General features: G+C 43.4%; 1 protein-coding gene across 1 annotated transcript in view; it reads left to right on the forward strand.

Moving 5' to 3' along the window:
- OBSCN (obscurin, cytoskeletal calmodulin and titin-interacting RhoGEF) overlaps window positions 1-26137 on the forward strand; it is a 452890-nt gene that overhangs the window by 203280 nt on the left and 223473 nt on the right. Inside the window, 5 exon segments of the mRNA XM_044292830.1 lie at window positions 4730-4996; window positions 6938-7204; window positions 9260-9532; window positions 9684-9950; window positions 20239-20505. Coding sequence (XP_044148765.1) covers window positions 4730-4996; window positions 6938-7204; window positions 9260-9532; window positions 9684-9950; window positions 20239-20505 — 1341 coding nt within the window.

The following is a 26137-nucleotide window of genomic DNA, read 5'->3' on the forward strand; positions in this document are numbered from 1 at the left end:
GGGTGGGCCCATACGTGTCTACAGCAGAGCTGACTGTGAGGGGGTAAGGTCGGCCTATGAGGCAGAGTGTAGGGGCTGTCACCTTCAGGGGTGGGCCATACGTGTCTACACTAGCGGAGGCTGACTGTGAATGGTAGGCGGGCCATGAAGAGCATGAGTGTAGGGGGTGTCACCTCCAGAGTGGGCCCATACGTAGTCTACAGCGGAGCAGGACTGTGAAGGGTGAGGCGGCCATGAGCAGAGTTGTAGGGAGCGTCACCTTCAGGGTGGGCCCATACGTGTCTACAGCGGTAGCTGACTGTGAAGGGTGAGGCGGCCATGAGCAGAGTGTAGGGAGCGTCACCTTCAGGGTGGGCCCATACGTGTCTACAGCGGAGCTGACTGTGAAGGGTGAGGCGGCCATGAGCAGAGTGTAGGGAGCGTCACCTTCAGGGTGGGCCCATACGTGTCTACAGCGGAGCTGACTGTGAAGGGTGAGGCGGCCATGAGCAGAGTGTAGGGAGCGTCACCTTCAGGGTGGGCCCATACGTGTCTACAGCGGAGCTGACTGTGAAGGGTGAGGCGGCCATGAGCAGAGTGTAGGGAGCGTCACCTTCAGGGTGGGCCCATACGTGTCTACAGCGGAGCTGACTGTGAAGGGTGAGGCGGCCATGAGCAGAGTGTAGGGGAGGTCACCTTCAGGTGGGCCCATACGTGTCTACAGCGGAGCTGACTGTGAAGGGTGAGGCGGCCATGAGCAGAGTGTAGGGGAGCGTCACCTTCAGGGTGGGCCCATACGTGTCTACAGCGGAGCTGACTGTGAAGGGTGAGGCGGCCATGAGCAGAGTGTAGGGGAGCGTCACCTTCAGGGTGGGCCCATACGTGTCTACAGCGAGCTGACTGTGAAGGGTAAGGCGGCCATGAGCAGAGTGTAGGGGGCGTCACCTTCAGGGTGGGCCCATACGTGTCTACAGCGGAGCTGACTGTGAAGGGTGAGGCGGCCATGAGCAGAGTGTAGGGGGCGTCACCTTCAGGGTGGGCCCATACGTGTCTACAGCGGAGCTGACTGTGAAGGGTAAGGCGGCCATGAGCAGAGTGTAGGGGGGCGTCACCTTCAGGGTGGGCCCATACGTGTCTACAGCGGAGCTGACTGTGAAGGGTGAGGCGGCCATGAGCAGAGTGTAGGGAGCGTCACCTTCAGGGTGGGCCCATACGTGTCTACAGCGGAGCTGACTGTGAAGGGTGAGGCGGCCATGAGCAGAGTAGTAGGGGAGGTCACCTTCAGGGTGGGCCCATACGTGTCTACAGCGGAGCTGACTGTGAAGGGTGAGGCGGCCATGAGCAGAGTGTAGGGAGCGTCACCTTCAGGGTGGGCCCATACGTGTCTACAGCGGAGCTGACTGTGAAGGGTGAGGCGGCCATGAGCAGAGTGTAGGGAGCGTCACCTTCAGGGTGGGCCCATACGTGTCTACAGCGGAGCTGACTGTGAAGGGTGAGGCGGCCATGAGCAGAGTGTAGGGGCGTCACCTTCAGGGTGGGCCCATACGTGTCTACAGCGGAGCTGACTGTGAAGGGTGAAGGCGGCCATGAGCAGAGTGTAGGGAGCGTCACCTTCAGGGTGGGCCCATACGTGTCTACAGCGGAGCTGACTGTGAAGGGTGAGGCGGCCATGAGCAGAGTGTAGGGGGCGTCACCTTCAGGGTGGGCCCATACGTGTCTACAGCGGAGCTGACTGTGAAGGGTAAGGCGGCCATGAGCAGAGTAGTAGGGAGCGTCACCTTCAGGGTGGGCCCATACGTGTCTACAGCGGAGCTGACTGTGAAGGGTAAGGCGGCCATGAGCAGAGTGTAGGGAGCGTCACCTTCAGGGTGGGCCCATACGTGTCTACAGCGGAGCTGACTGTGAAGGGTGAGGCGGCCATGAGCAGAGTGTAGGGAGCGTCACCTTCAGGGTGGGCCCATACGTGTCTACAGCGGAGCTGACTGTGAAGGGTGAGGCGGCCATGAGCAGAGTGTAGGGAGTGTCACCTTCAGGGTGGGCCCATACGTGTCTACAGCGGAGCTGACTGTGAAGGGTGAGGCGGCCATGAGCAGAGTGTAGGGAGCGTCACCTTCAGGGTGGGCCCATACGTGTCTACAGCGGAGCTGACTGTGAAGGGTGAGGCGGCCATGAGCAGAGTGTAGGGAGCGTCACCTTCAGGGTGGGCCCATACGTGTCTACAGCGGAGCTGACTGTGAAGGGTGAGGCGGCCATGAGCAGAGTGTAGGGAGCGTCACCTTCAGGGTGGGCCCATACGTGTCTACAGCGGAGCTGACTGTGAAGGGTGAGGCAGGCCATGAGCAGAGTGTAGGGAGCGTCACCTTCAGGGTGGGCCCATACGTGTCTACAGCGGAGCTGACTGTGATGGATGAGGCGGCCATGAGCAGAGTGTAGGGAGCGTCACCTTCAGGGTGGGCCCATACGTGTCTACAGCGGAGCTGACTGTGAAGGGTAAGGCGGCCATGAGCAGAGTGTAGGGAGTGTCACCTTCGGGGTGGGCCCATACGTGTCTACAGCGGAGCTGACTGTGATGGATGAGGCGGCGATGAGCAGAATGTAGGGGGCGTCACCTTCAGGGTGGGCCCATACGTGTCTACAGCGGAGCTGACTGTGAAGGGTGAGGCGGCCATGAGCAGAGTGTAGGGAGCGTCACCTTCAGGGTGGGCCCATACATGTCTACAGCGGAGCTGACTGTGAAGGGTGAGGCGGCCATGAGCAGAGTGTAGGGGGCGTCACCTTCAGGGTGGGCCCATACGTGTCTACAGCAGAGCTGACTGTGAAGGGTGAGGCGGCCATGAGCAGAGTGTAGGAAGCGTCACCTTCAGGGTGGGCCCATACGTGTCTACAGCGGAGCTGACTGTGAAGGGTGAGGCGGCCATGAGCAGAGTGTAGGGAGCGTCACCTTCAGGGTGGGCCCATACATGTCTACAGCGGAGCTGACTGTGAAGGGTGAAGCGGCCATGAGCAGAGTGTAGGGGGCGTCACCTTCAGGATGGGCCCATACGTGTCTACAGCGGAGCTGACTGTGAAGGGTGAGGCGGCCATGAGCAGAGTGTAGGGAGCGTCACCTTCAGGGTGGGCCCATACGTGTCTACAGCGGAGCTGACTGTGAAGGGTAAGGCGGCCATGAGCAGAGTGTAGGGGGCGTCACCTTCAGGGTGGGCCCATACGTGTCTACAGCGGAGCTGACTGTGAAGGGTGAGGCGGCCATAAGCAGAGTGTAGGGAGCGTCACCTCCAGGGTGGGCCCATACGTGTCTACAGCAGAGCTGACTGTGAAGGGTGAGGCGGCCATGAGCAGAGTGTAGGGAGCGTCACCTTCAGGGTGGGCCCATACGTGTCTACAGCGGAGCTGACTGTGAAGGGTGAGGCGGCCATGAGCAGGGTGTAGGGAGTGTCACCTTCAGGGTGGGCCCATACGTGTCTACAGCCGAGCTGACTGTGAAGGGTAAGGCGGCCATGAGCAGAGTGTAGGGAGCGTCACCTTCAGGGTGGGCCCATACGTGTCTACAGCGGAGCTGACTGTGAAGGGTGAGACGGCCATGAGCAGAGTGTAGGGAGCGTCACCTTCAGGGTGGGCCCATACGTGTCTACAGCGGAGCTGACTGTGAAGGGTGAGGCGGCCATGAGCAGAGTGTAGGGGGCGTCACCTTCAGGGTGGGCCCATACGTGTCTACAGCAGAGCTGACTGTGAAGGGTGAGGCGGCCATGAGCAGAGTGTAGGAAGCGTCACCTTCAGGGTGGGCCCATACGTGTCTACAGCGGAGCTGACTGTGAAGGGTGAAGCGGCCATGAGCAGAGTGTAGGGAGCGTCACCTTCAGGGTGGGCCCATACATGTCTACAGCGGAGCTGACTGTGAAGGGTGAAGCGGCCATGAGCAGAGTGTAGGGGGCGTCACCTTCAGGATGGGCCCATACGTGTCTACAGCGGAGCTGACTGTGAAGGGTGAGGCGGCCATGAGCAGAGTGTAGGGAGCGTCACCTTCAGGGTGGGCCCATACGTGTCTACAGCGGAGCTGACTGTGAAGGGTAAGGCGGCCATGAGCAGAGTGTAGGGGGCGTCACCTTCAGGGTGGGCCCATACGTGTCTACAGCGGAGCTGACTGTGAAGGGTGAGGCGGCCATGAGCAGAGTGTAGGGAGCGTCACCTCCAGGGTGGGCCCATACGTGTCTACAGCAGAGCTGACTGTGAAGGGTGAGGCGGCCATGAGCAGAGTGTAGGGAGCGTCACCTTCAGGGTGGGCCCATACGTGTCTACAGCGGAGCTGACTGTGAAGGGTGAGGCGGCCATGAGCAGGGTGTAGGGAGTGTCACCTTCAGGGTGGGCCCATACGTGTCTACAGCCGAGCTGACTGTGAAGGGTAAGGCGGCCATGAGCAGAGTGTAGGGAGCGTCACCTTCAGGGTGGGCCCATACGTGTCTACAGCGGAGCTGACTGTGAAGGGTGAGACGGCCATGAGCAGAGTGTAGGGAGCGTCACCTTCAGGGTGGGCCCATACAAGTCTACAGCGGAGCTGACTGTGAAGGGTAAGGCGGCCATGAGCAGGGTGTAGGGAGCGTCACCTTCAGGGTGGGCCCATACAAGTCTACAGCGGAGCTGACTGTGAAGGGTAAGGCGGCCATGAGCAGAGTGTAATAAGAACGGGAGGATCATTAGCACTTTTTTCACTCTGATCCATCTATAGTGACGCCCTCCTGTTACTTTGTTGCAGCCCTTCCGGTGGTTTTTGAACAAAAGCCTGAAGACCAGAGTTGTGAGGAGGGCTCTACAGTCGTTATACGGGCGCAGATCTCAAAGGCCAACGTTGAGGTAAAATGGAGAAGGGGAACCACGGAGATCATCACCAGTGAGAAGATCGATATCAGGCAGGACGGTAAAACCGTGGAGCTGGTCATACTACAGGCCGTGCCGGAGGACTCTGGAGACTACACGTGTGACACCGGCGATCAGGAGGTCACATGTAACTTGCGGGTAGCAGGTGAGTCGGGGAATATCTGACAGTGTGGGGCCACGTCATGGAGACTCTTCACTGGTCTATAGACATGTATCTGGGGGCCAGGGCCGGCTCCAGGTTCATGTGGGCCTGGAAGAGAGATGACCCCCTGCGCTGCAGCAATGAGCGCTCAGCCGGCAACCCCCTCCCCCAACACAGTCACATTTTGTTGATTGTGGCCCTCCCTCACAGATTTTCACCCCACAAAGCCCCTCGCACAGATCTGCACTCTCAAGGCCACATGCCGCCTCCCCTCACTCACAAACAGCTGTAGTAATGGAGCGGGTGGTCATACAGCATGTACCCTAGGATGCACAGCACTAGACCCCCTCACCCGGCCGCTCGCAGGCTGCACAGCCCCTCTCCCCCAAAGTACCTGCACGAGCTCCAGTGTCAGTGCAGAAAGAAAGCTCTGTCCTATACAAATTTGGTCATGTGACCAGTAACCAAATTCCGGCATCCACCGTAAATGTACAGCACATGTCGGGTCTTTAAAGATGGCGTCCGCTCTGCAACCTGGCAGCCGCCAGCAATGTCCACGATCTGCGGTAATGCTGACTTGGGCATTTAACCATTCAGATTCCGTGGTCAAATGTCACCACGGCATCTGAGAGTGTTAAATAACGGAAGCGCGCACTTCCTGCTCACACGCTCCTCCCCCAGCGGAGATCCGGGAAAGCACCCTGTTCTATAAATAAGCCACAGCCTGTTCTAGGCTTCCAGGCTCATTATTAGTATGTCGCAGTCCAGGCCACTAGGTGGCAGCACTGATATCGTGATTTCTATACAGAATAATAGAGCAATTTCCATTATTCTGTAGAAGTTGCAATCTGATGAAAAGTAATAAAAAAGATTATTCTGCTAGGATTGGAACTCGTAGTCTTCTACAGTAAAGGCAAGAACCTGAACCACTGAGCTAGAGTTTCATGTTAACCTGCTGCATATATATATTATGGCTAAAAACCTCAATAGTCCCACATACTATGCATTTATATATATATCAGAGGTATGATTTTTTTTTTGTAATTGCACATTTATTTTGTGCCATACATTTTTTACAATCACAAAAAATATATAAAATGATACGTCTGCTGGATAGGAAAACCTAATACATGAGAAACTACTATACGTTTTTACTGCCACAGTTTAGCATTGAGCTCTATAGCTCAGTGGTTAACGTTCTTGCCTTTAATGTAGAAGGTTGTGGGTTTGAATCCTGGTGGAAACATTTTCAGAAAAAGAGGCTAAATTATACTTAGGGGGGTATTCCCATCTCAGACAATGGAGGCATATCCCTAGGATATGAGGTGGGAACGGCACCTACAACAAGAACGGTGTGCGGAGAGCTTTGGCTGGAGGATCCCGGATATCCTGGGGTCTGTCCACCACCAAGAGCTGCTCCCATAGAAGTGAATGGGAGAGCACCCCGCACCTGCGGCCCCTGCTCCAATTCATTTCTATGGGGAGCCAGCGTTCAGCTATTTTCGGCGGCCCCCTAGAAATGAATGGTGGGCGGCTGCGCCCTACATACATTTCCTCGCTCCGTTCTCATTGTGGGACCCGTACCTATCAGATAATGGGCGCTTATCCTTTTGCCCCATTGTCTGAGATGGGAATACCCCTTTAAATACACAGGGTGTCCCCACTCATACTGACAATGCTTGGGGATACCCCCTTTATATCCATATATGGAGTCAGAGCAGGATCTGGAGTCCGGACTCTTCAGTAAGACTGCGGGACTCCCCAATGTTCTGCCTGACCTGAGTGGGCCCAGGTTTGCCGGGTGCTGACGCCGTCCTTGCTGGGGCCATTCTCTGTCCAGGGGTCACTGTGGTCATCATAAGGACAGGACATGTATGTAAGGTATGAAGAAGGGAATAATCAGCGGCATCGTTCATCCTAAAACGTTACTTTGCCATCTCTCAGCGCTGCCCGTGCAGTTCACCCGCCAGCTGCAGAACGTGCACGGAGAGGAGAACGGGTCTGTGACGCTGAGGGCGGACATATCCAAGCCTGATGCCCCCATACAGTGGAAGAAAGCCGGTCTGACCCTAAAATCAGGGGCCAAATATGAGATGAAGCAGTCGGGCTGTGCGGTGGAGCTCTGCATTCACAAGCTGCAGCCATCGGACGCGGGAGAGTACAGCTGTGACACCGGACACCAGACATCTGCGGCGAATGTCCACGTGAAAGGTAGAAATACTAGAAAACAATGGTATGAAGTGACCATTAACCACATGGGATCCTCCACACATGACGAGTCCGGCGGTTGTCTATTAATGAGACCTGGGCAGTCAGGGTTTAGTGGAGATCCGCACCGCGCTGCCCTCTCGTGTCACAGCTGCTGTCCACACTGAATCTGCGGCAGAACTTTCCTCTAAATCCGCTGAGCGGTCGGTGTCCAGTGGACAGACCCGGTGGAATACAACTGCAGTATGTGATTGGCAGTGCAGGGGTGACGTCTGCTGTCACTCTGGTGCTGGCAGTCTGTGTCGGTGGCAGTCTGTGTCGGTGGCAGTCTGTGTCGGTGGCAGTGACAGTCTGTGTCGGTGGCAGTCTGTGTCGGTGGCAGTGACAGTCTGTGTCGGTGGCAGTCTGTGTCGGTGGCAGTCTGTGTCGGTGGCAGTGACAGTCTGTGTCAGTGGCAGTCTGTGTCGGTGGCAGTCTGTGTCAGTGGCTGTCTATTTCAGTGACTGTCTTTGTCGGTGAGAGTCTACGTAAGTGGCAGTCTGTGTCGGTGGCAGTCTGTGTCGGTGGCAGTCTGTGTCGGTGACAGTCTGTGTCGGTGACAGTCTGTGTCGGTGGCAGTCTGTGTCGGTGGCAGTCTGTGTCGGTGGCAGTCTGTGTCGGTGGCAGTCTATGTCGGTGAGAGTCTATGTAAGTGGCAGTCTATGTCGGTGACAGTCTGTGTCAGTGGCAGTCTGTGTCGGTGGCAGTCTGTGTCGGTGGCAGTCTGTGTCGGTGGCAGTCTGTGTCGGTGGCAGTCTGTGTCGGTGGCAGTGACAGTCTGTGTCGGTGGCAGTCTGTGTCGGTGGCAGTGACAGTCTGTGTCGGTGGCAGTCTGTGTCGGTGGCAGTCTGTGTCGGTGGCAGTCTGTGTCGGTGGCAGTGACAGTCTGTGTCAGTGGCAGTCTGTGTCGGTGGCAGTCTGTGTCAGTGGCTTTCTATTTCAGTGACTGTCTTTGTCGGTGAGAGTCTACGTAAGTGGCAGTCTGTGTCGGTGGCAGTCTGTGTCGGTGGCAGTCTGTGTCGGTGGCAGTCTGTTTCGGTGACAGTCTGTGTCGGTGACAGTCTGTGTCGGTGGCAGTCTGTGTCGGTGGCAGTCTGTGTCGGTGGCAGTCTGTGTCGGTGACAGTCTGTGTCGGTGGCAGTCTGTGTCGGTGGCAGTCTGTGTCGGTGGCAGTCTATGTCGGTGAGAGTCTATGTAAGTGGCAGTCTATGTCGGTGACAGTCTGTGTCAGTGGCAGTCTGTGTCGGTGGCAGTCTGTGTCGGTGGCAGTCTGTGTCGGTGACAGTCTGTGTCGGTGGCAGTCTGTGTCGGTGGCAGTCTGTGTCGGTGAGAGTCTACGTAAGTGGCAGTCTGTGTCGGTGGCAGTCTGTGTCGGTGGCAGTCTGTGTCGGTGACAGTCTGTGTCGGTGGCAGTCTGTGTCGGTGACAGTCTGTGTCGGTGACAGTCTGTGTCGGTGGCAGTCTGTGTCGGTGGCAGTCTGTGTCGGTGAGAGTCTATGTAAGTGGCAGTCTATGTCGGTGACAGTCTGTGTCGGTGGCAGTCTGTGTCGGTGGCAGTCTGTGTCGGTGGCAGTCTGTGTCGGTGGCAGTCTGTGTCGGTGGCAGTCTGTGTCGGTGGCAGTCTGTGTCGGTGGCAGTCTGTGTCGGTGAGAGTCTACGTAAGTGGCAGTCTGTGTCGATGGCAGTCTGTGTCGGTGACAGTCTGTGTCGGTGGCAGTCTGTGTCGGTGGCAGTCTGTGTCGGTGGCAGTCTATTTCAGTGACCGTCTATGTCGGTGAGAGTCTATGTAAGTGGCAGTCAATGTAGGTGACAGTCTATGTTGCTGGCACTCTGTGCCAATGACTGTCTATAATGGTGGCAGTCTGTCTTGGTGGCCGTCTATTGGGGTTAGTCTGTGCCAGTGGTGGTCTGACGGGGGGAGTCTATGTAAGTGGCAGTCTGTCTCTTTGGCCGTCTGTCTCGGTGCCCCGGCTTGTACTCATTCATGTACAGATCATTACTATTGACCTCGTCTTTTAGAGCCAGAGCCTTTCGTTGTGGACCAGCTGCAGAACGTGTCTGTGGAGGAAGGAGAGGACGCCATCTTCAAGTGTAAGGTGTCCAAGCCCAACGCCCCCGATGTGCAGTGGTACCTGGCCGGAGTCCCTCTACAGTCCAATGAGATGAATGAGATAGCTGTCCACAAGGGCAAGATTCACACCCTGACCTTAAAGAAGGTGTCCCTGGAGGACGCCGGCCCCGTCAGCTTCAGAGTGGGACAGAGCACGACAGCAGCAGAGCTGGAGGTGAAAGGTAAAGGCCAGAAGCGTGGCTGAGCCTCACTACATGTCCCAGGACTGCGGGACCTTTTCTTCTCTGCACTATGTATTACCACTGAAGCTCTCCATAACATTCATCATCAGTGGTTGTTGTGACCCCTAATGTGCCGTTACTTTACCCTCAGCTCTACCGCTAAGATTCACCAAACCTCTGCAGCCGACGGAAGTGGATGAGAAAGGAGAAGTCGCCCTGCACTGCGAGCTCTCCAAACCCGACATCACTGCAGAATGGAGGAAAGGGGCCGCCGTCATCACACCCGGAGGAACGTACGAAATCAGCGTGAAAGGAGCCGCACACACCTTACATATCAAAGATGTCACACTGGAAGATTCAGGGGAATATAGCTGTCATGCGGTAAACGAGAGAACATCCGCAACATTACATGTTAAAGGTAAAGAAGATACCACTAATATATATATAGAACATAACTACTATAATACTGCTCCTATGTACAAGAATATAACTACTATAATACTGCCTACTATGTACAAGAATATAACTACTATAATACTGCTCCTATGTACAAGAATAAATACTATAATACTGCCTCCTATGTACAAGAATAAACTACTATAATACTGCTCCTATGTACAAGAATATAACTACTATAATACTGCTCCTATGTACAAGAATATAACTACTATAATACTGCTCCTATGTACAAGAATATAACTACTATAATACTGCTCCTATGTACAAGAATATAACTACTATAATACTGCTCCTATGTACAAGAATATAACTACTATAATACTGCCTCCTATGTACAAGAATATAACTACTATAATACTGCTCCTATGTACAAGAATATAACTACTATAATACTGCTCCTATGTACAAGAATATAACTACTATAATACTGCTCCTATGTACAAGAATATAACTACTATAATACTGCTCCTATGTACAAGAATATAACTACTATAATACTGCTCCTATGTACAAGAATATAACTACTATAATACTGCTCCTATGTACAAGATATAACTACTATAATACTGCTCCTATGTACAAGAATATAACTACTATAATACTGCTCCTATGTACAAAGAATATTAACTACTACATACTGCTCCTATGTACAAGAATATAACTACTATAATACTGCTCCTATGTACAAGAATATAACTACTATATACTGCTCCTATGTACAAGAATATAACTACTATAATACTGCTCCTATGTACAAGAATATAACGACTATATACTGCTCCTATGTACAAGAATATAACTACTATAATACTGCTCCTATGTACAAGAATATAACTACTATAATACTGCTCCTATGTACAAGATATATAACTACTATAATACTGCTCCTATGTACAAGAATATAACTACTATAATACTGCCTCCTATGTACAAGAATATAACTACTATAATACTGCCTCCTATGTAACAAGAATTATAACTACTATATAATACTGCTCCTATGTACAAGAATATAACTACTATAATACTGCTCCTATGTACAAGAATATAACTACTATAATACTGCCTCCTATGTATAAGAATATAACTACTATAATACTGCCTCCTATGTACAAGAATATAGACTACTAGAATATCTTGCCTCGCTATAGTACAAGAATATACCTACTATAATACTAGCCTCCTATGTACAAGAATATAACTACTTATACTGCTCCGAAATGTACAAGAATATAACCTACTATGAAATCTGCTTCATATGTACAAGAAATATAAAACTACTATAATTACTAGCCTCCTATGTATAGGAATATAACTACTATAATACTGCCTCCTATGTACAAGAAGATTAATACTATAATACTGCCTCCTATATACAAGAAGATAATACTATAATACTAGCCTTCTTAATGTATAAGGAATATAACTACTATAAGATTACTGCTCCTATGACAAGAATATAACCTACTATAATACTGCCTCCTATGTACAAGAATATAACTACTATATACTGGGCTCCTATGTATACAAGTAATATAACATATAAATACTAGCCTGCCTATGTACAAGAAATAGTAGCCTAAACTATAATACTGCTCCTATATACAAAGAATATAACTACTATAGAATACTTGCTTCTATGTAAAAGAATTACTAACTACTATAATACTGCTTCCCTATGTAACAAGAATATAACTACTATAATACTGCTCCTATGTACAAGAATATAACTACTATAATACTGCTCCTATGTACAAGAATATAACTACTATAATACTGCTCCTATGTACAAGAATATAACTACTATAATACTGCTCCTATGTAAGAATATAACTACTATAATACTGCTCCTATGTACAAGAATATAACTACTATAATACTGCTCCTATGTACAAGAATATAACTACTATAATACTGCTCCTATGTACAAGAATATAACTACTATAATACTGCTCCTATGTACAAGAATATAACTACTATAATACTGCTCCTATGTACAAGAATATAACTACTATAATACTGCCTATGTACAAGAATATAACTACTATAATACTCCTATGTACGAATATAACTACTATAATACTGCTCCTATGTACAAGAATATACTACTATAATACTGCTCCTATGTACAAGAATATAACTACTATAATACTGCTCCTATGTACAAGAATATAACTACTATAATACTGCTCCTATGTACAAGAATATAACTACTATAATACTGCTCCTATGTACAAGAATATAACTACTATAATACTGCTCCTATGTACAAGAATATAACTACTATAATACTGCTCCCTATGTACAAGAATATAACTACTATAATACTGCTCCTATGTACAAGAATATAACTACTATAATACTGCTCCTATGTACAAGAATATAACTACTATAATACTGCCTCCTATGTACAAGAATATAACTACTATAATACTGCTCCTATGTACAAGAATATAACTACTATAATACTCCTATGTACAAGAATATAACTACTATAATACTGCTCCTATGTACAAGAATATAACTACTATAATACTGCTCCTATGTACAAGAATATAACTACTATAATACTGCTCCTATGTACAGAATATACTACTATAATACTGCTCCTATGTACAAGAATATAACTACTATAATACTGCTCCTATGTACAAGAATATAACTACTATAATACTGCCTCCTATGTACAAGAATAACTACTATAATACTGCTCCTATGTACAAGAATATAACTACTATAATACTGCTCCTATGTACAAGAATATAACTACTATAATACTGCTCCTATGTACAAGAATATAACTACTATAATACTGCCTATGTACAAGAATATAACTACTATAATACTGCTCCTATGTACAAGAATATAACTACTATAATACTGCTCCTATGTACAAGAATATAACTACTATAATACTGCCTCCTATGTACAAGAATATAACTACTATAATACTGCCTATGTACAAGAATATAACTACTATAATACTACTTCCTCTGTATAACAATATAACTGCTATAATACTGCTCCTATACAAGAATATAACTACTATAATACTGCTCCTATGTACAAGAATATAACTACTATAATACTGCCTATGTACAAGAATATAACTACTATAATACTGCTCCTATGTACAAGAATATACTACTATAATACTGCTCCTATGTACAAGAATATAACTACTATAATACTGCTCCTATGTACAGAATATAACTACTATAATACTGCTCCTATGTACAAGAATATAACTACTATAATACTGCTCCTATGTACAAGAATATAACTACTATAATACTGCTCCTATGTACAAGAATATAACTACTATATACTGCTCCTATGTACAAGAATAACTACTATAATACTGCTCCTATGTACAAGAATATAACTACTATAATACTGCTCCTATGTACAAGAATATAACTACTAATACTCCTCCTATGTACAAGAATATAACTACTATAATACTGCTCCTATGTACAAGAATATAACTACTATAATACTGCTCCTATGTAAAAATAACTACTATAATACTGCCCTATGTACAAGAATATAACTACTATAATACTGCTCCTATGTACAAGAATATAACTACTATAATACTGCTCCTATGTACAAGAATATACTACTATAATACTGCTCCTATGTACAAGAATATAACTACTATAATACTGCTCCTATGTACAAGAATATAACTACTATAATACTGCTCCTATGTACAAGAATATAACTACTATAATACTGCTCCTATGTACAAGAATATAACTACTATAATACTGCTCCTATGTACAAGAATATAACTACTATAATACTGCTCCTATGTACAAGAATATAACTACTATAATACTGCTCCTATGTACAAGAATATAACTACTATAATACTGCTCCTATACAAGAATATAACTACTATAATACTGCTCCTATGTACAAGAATATAACTACTATAATACTGCTCCTATGTACAAGAATATAACTACTATAATACTGCTCCTATGTACAAGAATATAACTACTATAATACTGCTCCTATGTACAAGAATATAACTACTAAATACTGCTCCTATGTACAAGAATATAACTACTATAATACTGCTCCTATGTACAAGAATATAACTACTATAATACTCTCCTATGTAAGAATATAACTACTATAATACTGCTCCTATGTACAAGAATATAACTACTATAATACTGCTCCTATGTACAAGAATATAACTACTATAATACTGCCTCCTATGTATCAAGAAGATAACTACTATAATACTGCTCATGTACAAGAATATAACTACTATAATACTGCCTCCTAGTATAGAAATATAACTACTATAATATGCTCCTATGACAAGAATATTAATACTATAATACTGCTCCTATGTACAGAATATAACTACTATAATACTGCCCTCCTATGTACAAGAAATAACTACTCATAATACTGCTCTAATGTACAAGAATATAACTACTATAATACTGCTCCTATTTACAAGAACTATAACTACTATATATACTGCCTCCTATGTTACAAGAATATAACTACTATAATACTGCTCTAATACACGAATATAAACTACTATATACTGCTCCTATTTACAAGAATATAACTACTATAATACTGCTTCCTATGTACAGAATATAACTACCTATAATACTGCTCCTATGTACAAGAATATAAACTACTATAATACTGCATCCTATGTCACAAGAAATATAACTACTATAATACTGCTCCTATAACAAGAATATACTACTATAATACTGCTTCATGTAACAAGGATATAACTACTATAATACTGCTCCTATGTACAAGAATATAACTACTATAATACTGCTCCTATACAAGAATATAACTACTATAATACTGCTCCTATGTACAAGAATATAACTACTATAATACTGCTCCTATGTACAAGATATACTACTATAATACTGCTCCTATGTACAAGAATATAACTACTATAATACTGCTCCTATGTACAAGAATATAACTACTATAATACTGCTCCTATGTACAAGAATATAACTACTATAATACTGCTCCTATGTACAAGAATATAACTACTATAATACCTCCTATGTACAAGAATATAACTACTATAATACTGCTCCTATGTACAAGAATATAACTACTATAATACTGCTCCTATGTACAAGAATATAACTACTATAATACTGCTCCTATGTACAAGAATATAACTACTATAATACTGCTCCTATGTACAGAATATAACTACTATAATACTGCTCCTATGTACAAGAATATAACTACTATAATACTGCTCCTATGTACAAGAATATACTACTATAATACTGCTCCTATGTACAGAATATAACTACTATAATACTGCTCCTATGTACAAGAATATAACTACTATAATACTGCCTCCTATGTACAAGAATATAACTACTATAATACTGCTCCTATGTACAAGAATATAACTACTATAATACTGCTCCTATGTACAAGAATATAACTACTATAATACTGCTCCTATGTACAAGAATATAACTACTATACTGCTCCTATGTACAAGAATATAACTACTATAATACTGCTCCTATGTACAAGAATATAACTACTATAATACTGCTCCTATGTACAAGAATATAACTACTATAATACTGCTCCTATGTACAAGAATATAACTACTATAATACTGCTCCTATGTACAAGATATAACTACTATAATACTGCTCCTATGTACAAGAATATAACTACTATAATACTGCTCCTATGTACAAGAATATAACTACTATAATACTGCTCCTATGTACAAGAATATAACTACTATAATACTGCCTCCTATGTACAAGAATATAACTACTATAATACTGCTCCTATGTACAAGAATATAACTACTATAATACTGCTCCTATGTACAAGAATATAACTACTATAATACTGCTCCTATGTACAAGAATATAACTACTATAATACTGCTCCTATGTACAAGAATATAACTACTATAATACTGCTCCTATGTACAAGAATATAACTACTATAATACTGCTCCTATGTACAAGAATATAACTACTATAATACTGCTCCTATGTACAAGAATATAACTACTATAATACTGCTCCTATGTACAAGAATATAACTACTATAATACTGCTCCTATGTACAAGAATATAACTACTATAATACTGCTCCTATGTACAAGAATATAACTACTATAATACTGCTCCTATGTACAAGAATATAACTACTATAATACTGCTCCTATGTACAAGAATATAACTACTATAATACTGCTCCTATGTACAAGAATATAACTACTATAATACTGCCTCCTATGTAAGAATATAACTACTATAATACTGCTCCTATGTACAAGAATATAACTACTATAATACTGCTCCTATGTACAAGAATATAACTACTATAATACTGCTCCTATGTACAAGAATATAACTACTAATACTGCTCCTATGTACAAGAATATAACTACTATAATACTGCTCCTATGTACAAGAATATACTATAATACTGCTCCTATGTACAAGAATATAACTACTATAATACTGCTCCTATGTACAAGAATATAACTACTATAATACTGCTCCTATGTACAAGAAATAACTACTATAATACTGCTCCTATGTACAAGAATATAACTACTATAATACTGCTCCTATGTACAAGAATATAACTACTATAATACTGCCTCCTATGTACAAGAATATAACTACTATAATACTGCTCCTATACAAGAATATAACTACTATAATACTGCTCCTATGTACAAGAATATAACTACTATAATACTGCTCCTATGTACAAGAATATAACTACTATAATACTGCTCCTATGTACAAGATAACTACTATAATACTGCCTATGTACAAGAATATAACTATAATACTGCTCCTATGTACAAGAATATAACTACTATAATACTGCTCCTATGTACAAGAATATAACTACTATAATACTGCCTATGTACAAGAATATAACTACTATAATACTGCTCCTATGTACAAGAATATAACTACTATAATACTGCTCCTATGTACAAGAATATAACTACTATAATACTGCTCCTATGTACAAGAATATAAACTATAATACTGCTCCTATGTACAAGAATATAACTACTAATACTGCTCCTATGTACAAGAATATAACTACTATAATACTGCTCCTATGTACAAGAATATAACTACTATAATACTGCTCCTATGTACAAGAATATAACTACTATAATACTGCTCCTATGTACAAGAATATAACTACTATAATACTGCTCCTATGTACAAGAATATAACTACTATAATACTGCTCCTATGTACAAGAATATAACTACTATAATACTGCTCCTATGTACAAGAATATAACTACTAATACTGCTCCTATGTACAAGAATATAACTACTAATACTGCTCCTATGTACAAGAATATAACTACTATAATACTGCTCCTATGTACAAGAATATAACTACTATAATACTGCTCCTATGTACAAGAATATAACTACTATAATACTCCTATGTACAAGAATATAACTACTATAATACTGCTCCTATGTACAAGAATATAACTACTATAATACCTCCTATGTACAAGAATATAACTACTATAATACTGCTCCTATGTACAAGAATATAACTACTATAATACTGCTCCTATGTACAAGAATATAACTACTATAATACTGCTCCTATGTACAAGAATATAACTACTATAATACTGCTCCTATGTACAAGAATATAACTACTATAATACTGCTCCTATGTACAAGAATATAACTACTATAATACTGCTCCTATGTACAAGAATATAACTACTATAATACTGCTCCTATGTACAAGAATATAACTACTATAATACTGCTCCTATGTACAAGAATATAACTACTATAATACTGCTCCTATGTACAAGAATATAACTACTATAATACTGCTCCTATGTACAAGAATATAACTACTATAATACTGCTCCTATGTACAAGAATATAACTACTATAATACTGCCTATGTACAAGAATATAACTACTATAATACTGCTCCTATGTACAAGAATATAACTACTATAATACTGCTCCTATGTACAAGAATATAACTACTATAATACTGCTCCTATGTACAAGAATATAACTACTATAATACTGCTCCTATGTACAAGAATATAACTACTATAATACTGCTCCTATGTACAAGAATATAACTACTATAATACTGCTCCTATGTACAAGAATAACTACTATAATACTGCTCCTATGTACAAGAATATAACTACTATATACTGCTCCTATGTACAAGAATATAACTACTATAATACTGCTCCTATGTACAAGAATATAACTACTATAATACTGCTCCTATGTACAAGAATATAACTACTATAATACTGCTCCTATGTACAAGAATATAACTACTATAATACTGCTCCTATGTACAAGAATATAACTACTATAATACTGCTCCTATGTACAAGAATATAACTACTATAATACTGCTCCTATGTACAAGAATATAACTACTATAATACTGCTCCTATGTACAAGAATATAACTACTATAATACTGCTCCTATGTACAAGAATATAACTACTATAATACTGCTCCTATGTACAAGAATATAACTACTATAATACTGCTCCTATGTACAAGAATATAACTACTATAATACTGCTCCTATGTACAAGAATATAACTACTATAATACTGCTCCTATGTACAAGAATATAACTACTAATACTGCTCCTATGTACAAGAATATAACTACTATAATACTTCCTATGTACAGAATATAACTACTATAATACTGCTCCTATGTACAAGAATATAACTACTATAATACTGCTCCTATGTACAAGAATATAACTACTATAATACTGCTCCTATGTACAAGAATATAACTATAATACTGCTCCTATGTACAAGAATATAACTACTATAATACTGCTCCTATGTAAAGAATATAACTACTATAATACTGCTCCTATGTACAAGAATATAACTACTATAATACTGCTCCTATGTACAAGAATATAACTACTATAATACTGCTCCTATGTACAAGAATATAACTACTATAATACTGCTCCTATGTACAAGAATATAACTACTATAATACTGCTCCTATGTACGAATATAACTACTATAATACTGCTCCTATGTACAAGAATATAACTACTATAATACTGCTCCTATGTACAAGAATATAACTACTATAATACTGCTCCTATGTACAAGAATATAACTACTATAATACTGCTCCTATGTACAAGATATAACTACTATAATACTGCTCCTATGTACAAGAATATAACTACTATAATACTGCTCCTATGTACAAGAATATAACTACTATAATACTGCTCCTATGTACAAGAATATAACTACTATAATACTGCTCCTGTACAAGAATATACTACTATAATACTGCTCCTATGCAAGAATATAACTACTATAATACTGCTCCTATGTACAAGAATATAACTACTATAATACTGCTCCTATGTACAAGATATAACTACTATAATACTGCTCCTATGTACAAGAATATAACTACTATAATACTGCTCCTATGTACAAGAATATAACTACTATAATACTGCTCCTATGTACAAGAATATAACTACTATAATACTGCTCCTATGTACAAGAATATAACTACTATAATACTGCTCCTATGTACAAGAATATAACTACTATAATACTGCTCCTATGTACAAGAATATAACCTATAATACCTCCTATGTACAAGAATATAACTACTATAATACTGCTCCTATGTACAAGAATATAACTACTAATACTGCTCCTATGTACAAGAATATAACTACTATAATACTGCTCCTATGTACAAGAATATAACTACTATAATCCTGCTCCATGTACAAGAATATAACTGCTAATACTGCCTCCTATGTACAAGAATATAACTACTATAATACTGCCTCCTATGTACAAGAATATAACTACTATAATACTGCTCCTATGTACAAGAATATAACTACTATAATACTGCTCCTATGTACAAGAATATAACTACTATAATACTGCTCCATAGCTAAAGAATAATAACTACTATACTGCCTCCTATGTACAAGAATATAACTACTATAATACTGCTCCTATGTATAATAATATAATACCAGTACTCTATAATACTGCCTCCTGTGTTCACGTATTTATCACTTCATAACATATTTGTGCCCTGTTTCCTGGGGCAGTGATGTCATGTAAGTGATGATGTCATCCGTCCGCCCCCTGGACAGTGTGACCTGTTGTTTTCTGCTGTGTTTCAGCCCTGCCGGTTGTCTTTGCACAAGAGCTGCATAACATTGAGCCGGAGGAGGGGAGGACGGCCATCTTACAGTGCGAGGTGTCTCGGGAAGCTGCGCCTGTGGAGTGGAGGAAGGGGGCTGTGGTCCTACAGTCCGGTGATAAGTATGAGATGAGACAGGCTGATCGTATAGTTGAACTGATGATCTACAACGTGGCACCGGAGGACTGTGGCCCCTACACCTGCAGCACAGGATCCGCCCAGACCACGGCCTCTGTGTTTGTACAAGGTAACAAGCCTCTTCTACGTGGGGAGTTCATGACAGATCCAGACTGTCGTAGGACTGTAATTCTTCTACGGTTCTCGGGGTTAGGATGGAGCTAGATGTGTGCCCTGATGTGTGGCAGCCGTTACATAGTGACATCACAACCTATGAATGAGGTCACTTAATTAACATGTAGAGCATCCGCCCATGGGCAACTTGTGCAGCGAGGGGCAATATGCGAGTGTTATGGTGGGCTGATGGGGGTAGTAGCAGTTTGACTCACAGTTAATCGCGCTCCCTGGGCCGGCGTGCAGTGAATGAAAGGACGGCACCAGTTCCTTCGGGGCACACTCTGTTGTCCAGGGACTCCTGCCAGATCGTGGTGGAGGTGCCCTTGGTGGTGTGGCTTTTAAGGTGACACGTGGGTCAGGGTCCCTGGTGTTCATGATGCCAGCACTGTAAGGTGCAAATAGGTGATAAGTTTGCACAATAAGGAGACCAGTTCTCTTAACAAACTCCCAGTACTTTACTGAAGCTGATTCATAGGTCATCAATGTGTGCAAAAGTCATTTACAGCAAGGCGGCTTCTACAATGGTTCAGGTGAGTTCCCAGAAGTTGCATAAGGGGCAGTTTTCTATACCAATCAATCTTTCTCCCTTATTTCTCCAGGCTGGAGGGATGTACTATCTCTGCTGTACTGTATAGTCATATACTTCTGTATCCTCGATAGGAATACTTCTGTCTTTGGTTATGGTGGGCAGCTGATAGCTTACAATCTCTCCACCTAATGCAAAGGAGACTGGAGCCTGATAAACGACAATTACCTTCCTGTGCCAATATTCTCACGCCCTCTCTGGGTTGCCTGGCTCTTCTGTAATCTTTCCCTTCTATGGGCTGGTACATGGAACTAACTCTGGAGTTTTGATAACTCTTCAAAAATTTTTCCTCAGACATCACACTCTCCTCCTTCTTATCTTCTCAGAGAGCGGAGTCTTTCCTGGGAGGTTTGTTAGAAACTCCCCCTCCCTGTGCAACTTTATGGGAACTCGGGCACAAGTACATTTTCATGATACACAATCACAGCATTAAGCAGTGTGTTTCAGGACACTGCATCCCCCCCTACTTTAATATAAGTCGTCCTCGGTGCAATCTTACCACGATGATGAGTCACCTGAAAAATACAAAAAGAGCATGCATGCATATCCACAGTACCATTACCCCATTCTTGTGTTTTCTCTTCTTTGGCTGCAAGAGAATTGGGTTAGGCATATAAATCAGAAGCATCACAATATAGCATGGGTAACAAGGGCTGCAGTTTCTAACCGGGGATCTGGGGGCGCTGACCTGGCACAGCGGAAAGTAAAGACCAGGATAGTCCACAATATAAACAAAAACTACTCAGGAGGCTCAAAGGGCATGAGTCCGTTCCCTGGGCATAAAGCATGATGGTTGCAGAACATCACGGAGGGCTTTAGTACGTCAAAGTCCATCTCCGGGAACATGACTTGAACGTTGCAAAACAGGAATAAAAGAGTCTTTAGAGAGTCCTTAGAGCAAGGCAAATAATCAAGGCAATGTGTCTCTTACCCTGGCTCTGTAGCTTCAAATGATGCGAGAATGCAATAACAGTTAATCCTAGTACTGGGCAGGTGGTTTTCCCTTGGTAGTCCGGTCGGATCTCCAAAGTGACTGTGACTCTACAGGCCTTGGCTCTAGGTAACTTGGTTCATCTTGAGCTACCGAGGATCCTTCACTGGGTAGCACTTCTGACTGAAGTGGGGCTGTATATTAGTCTTGGCGGGAATAAGAAAGGTAAGCCACGGTGTAAGGAACCAGTGTAGAGGATCTGAGTCCAGTAATAAATTTCCAATAGACTGTGTTGGTTCCACTGGATCAGGTGACTTTTCGGACAATTGGTCTGTGGATAGAGTTTCTTTTTGGACAATCTCTTTCAAACATAACTTGAGACAGTTGCAATGCACTATTTGTGGTGCGCTGTTCTCTTTGGTGTTTTCGTAGATATCAGTCTCAGGATTAGGAACAGCTGTGGTGGTGTAGGGTTCTCTTTCCTATTTATTATCCAGCTTACTAGTGTGCTAATTGCTTTTTTAGCCACACATGGTTACCAGTTTTTAAGCGTTCTGCTTTTGCAGACTGATCATAGTCTTTCTGTTGCTTTTGGCGTGCATTCGCCATGCGGATCTGGACAATCTCTTGGGCATCAGCTAGGTGTTTTTGTTGTTTACTCACCCAATCTGTTTGTTGTAAAGGATTGATGGAATCTGGAACTTGTACATCCAAGGTGTCACAAGGTAGAGTCGTAGGTATAAAGAGAGCGGAGGTGCACCCCCTGAGCTGCCACCCGGTCCCCTGTCCCTGCCTACTTGCACCACCCTCCCTAGATGACGGGGCGCAACTGGGCGACAGTACCTGACCTGGGTAAGTGCAAGCAGAGAGATAGAGACAGCAGGGAAGCGGACAGCAAATGAGAGGTAGCACTAGAGCGGACAGAGAGGTGGAACAAGCAAGGTACCACCAAAAACGGAAGGGCGAGGCGGGTCAACTGGCCGGGGTCAGTCCAGGAGGTCATGTCAGTACAAGGGAAGAGGCAAAGGCAAAATCCGAGAGGTAGCGTCAAGGTTCAGGGAGCAGGCAGAAGAGGTGTCAGGATGCAGATCAAGGGTCAAATCCAAAGGTAAGCTAAATAACAATAATAATACACAGCCTAAGGAACCAAAATCACAGGCAACCTGTAGCCAGCAGGTCACCTGTATTTATAGGGGGGAGTGAGGGTCATGTGACATGGCCAGCGTCACATGACTGACAGACAAACAAGTCGAGCACAGAGTGATCAGCTTGGTGCTCAAGGCTGACCTAGGAGCAGGGAGCCTCCCAGCTAGCAAAAGCCGCCCTGGGAACGAGGCTGAACACAGATCCTCGCTCCCGAAGCGAAGCAGCAGGTCTGCGGCTGATGGGAGACCGAGTGCGCGTTCGGCGTCCTGTTACACAAGGTGAGATCTGCAGGTAATCTGCCTTGACGGTCAAACATAAGGTAATATGGGGTGTATCCAGTAGAACAATGGATGGTGTTGTTGTAAAGATACATCAGTTGAGGTAGTACAGTTGGCCAATCAGTTCTTTTAGCAGGTGGTGCAGCTCTCAACATTGTGAGAAAATGAACCAAACCTTGTATTGCAAAGTCCATTACCTTGAGGATGGTAAGCTGTTGTTCTCATCTTCTGACAACTGTGAAGTGAACATAGTTCATGGAAGAGCTGGGATTCAAAGGCGGATCCTTGATCTGTGACAATGTTTTCAGGCCATCCATAGGAAAACAGGAAATTCTTCCAGAAAACACTTGCGGTTGTTTTGGCTGTCAAGTCTTTAACAGGTACAGCTACTGCGAATTTGCTGTAGTGATCAATTATTGTCATGGCGTAGGTATATCCTGAGCGACTTGGTTCTAGCTTTACGTGATCAATGGCCAGGCCACTATTTCTAGAGGTGTCCGGCTTACAATGGGATGGTATGATGCTCTTTGGTCATGTCTCTCTTTTACAAGTAGAACATTCTCGACACCAATTTTGAATATCTTCTCTCATTCCAACCCAATAAAATCTTCGGCGGATGATAGCTTCTGTTTTTTTGTACACCAAAGTGTCCTGACCTATCGTGGTACATTTCAAGGACAATTCTGGCATTTCGGCGTGGTACTATAATTTGATGCAGCCGATCATTGGTGATGGGATCTAGGGTTCTTCTTAACATTAGTACCTTTTTCATAAACAGTTGCTTTCTGTGTCTCCATAGCTTGAGCAGCTCAGGATCTGCATTCTGGTGATAACATCTTGTTGGGCAAATTGTTTGTAGATAGCCGGCATCTCTACTTCTTCCCATATGTCTTGCTGTTCAGTAGGGTCTTCTCTGATAGGCAGACAGGATAAGGCATCTGCGTTTTCATTTGACTTGCCTGTTCTGTACTTGACCACAAACTTGTAGTTGGCAAGACATGAGGCTTATCTTTGTTCTAAGGCTCCTAACTTGGCTGTGTTGAGGTGCACCAGTGAGTTTTTATCAGTATAAGCCACAAATGGGGTTGCTGCGAGGTAGTCTTTAAATTTTTCAGTGACAGCCCACACGAGTGTGAGGAATTCCAGCTTGAAGGAACTGTAGTTCTGGTCATTTCTCTCAGCACCCTTAAGAGATCTGCTGCAATAGGCAATTACTCTCTCCTTACCTTCTTGTAGTTGATACAGGACATCTCCCAGACCTTTCTTACTGGCATCAGTTTAGAGATGGAATGGCTGTTGGTAATCTGGATAGCCTAAGACAGGTGGTTTGGTCAACTTCTTCTTCAGGAGTTGGAAAGCGATATCTGTCTTCATTCTATTTGATTGGTATCTGGGCTTTCTGATACTTCTTGGGATGTCCTCTCAGGAGTTCTTGTATCGGTTCAGAAATCTGGGCAAAGTGAGGGATGAACCTTTTGTAGTATCCTGCAAAACTAAGAAAACTTCTCACTTATTTTACTGTGGTAGGCCAATTCTAGACTGCAGCTATCTTCTCTGCATCAGTCTTGACACCTTCAGAACTGACATGTCCCAGGTACTTGACTTCTGGTTTCAGTAGGCAGCACTTAGAGGATTTGATCTGGAGTCCGTGCTTGATGAGGACTTGAAAAACTTTGGCAAGATGTTTTAAGTGGTCTTTATAGGATTTAGAGTAGATGATGACATCATCTAGGTATAACAAGACAGTTTCAAAGTCCTTGTGGCCTAAACATCGTTCCATTAGTCTTTGGAAAGTTCCAGGTGCATTGCAAAGTCCAAAGGGCATGTAGGCAAATAGGCCAATAGGGGTAGTAAATGCAGTTTTTTCACAATCTTCAGGAGCCTTGGGTACCTGCCAGTACCCACTGGTTAAATCCAGAGTAGAAAAGTAAACTGAGGATCCTAATGCTGTCAAGGACTCCTCGATTCTTGGTAAAGGATAGGCATCCTTGTGGGTTATGCTGTTAATCTTCCTGTAGTCTACACAGAACCAAATGTTACTATCTATCTTTCGGACAAGGACTAGAGGTGCAGCCCATGGACTATAGCTGTCTTTGATGATTTTTGAATCTTTCATCTCCTGGATTATCTTTTTCACAGACTGATACATAGTTGGTGGTAAAGGCCGGTGCCTTTCTTTAATTGGAGGGTGTGAACCGGTAGGGATGGTGTGCTTGATTACACTGACCTCTCCATAATCTGAAAGATGTTTACTGAAGGCTTGATGATGTTTTTTCACGACTTTAAAGACTCCTTTAATTTGTTTCTCAGGTGTGGAAGTATCTCCCACATGAAGTTCTTTCCACCATAATGTATTTGGAGTATGATCTTTAGTATTCAGCTTCTGAGTAGACTGTTCAGTCGTAGCTGCAGGTACACTGATAACATCTTGAAAAGTGACTTGAATCAGTTGAGCAACAGGGTAGTGCTTGGTCAAGGTTATACTGCTACTACTTAAGTTCAGGAGACAAATTGGCACTTTACCTTGGGAAACAGTCACTAGGCTTCTTGCAGATCGGACTAGAGGATGGTCTTCCAGGTTCATGGGTTCTACCAGGGCCTGGTAGTCTCGATCTTGGATTCCAAGAGCAGTTTGGCACCATAG

Source organism: Bufo gargarizans, chromosome 5, assembly GCF_014858855.1.
Source record: "Bufo gargarizans isolate SCDJY-AF-19 chromosome 5, ASM1485885v1, whole genome shotgun sequence".
Classification (NCBI taxonomy): domain Eukaryota; kingdom Metazoa; phylum Chordata; class Amphibia; order Anura; family Bufonidae; genus Bufo; species Bufo gargarizans.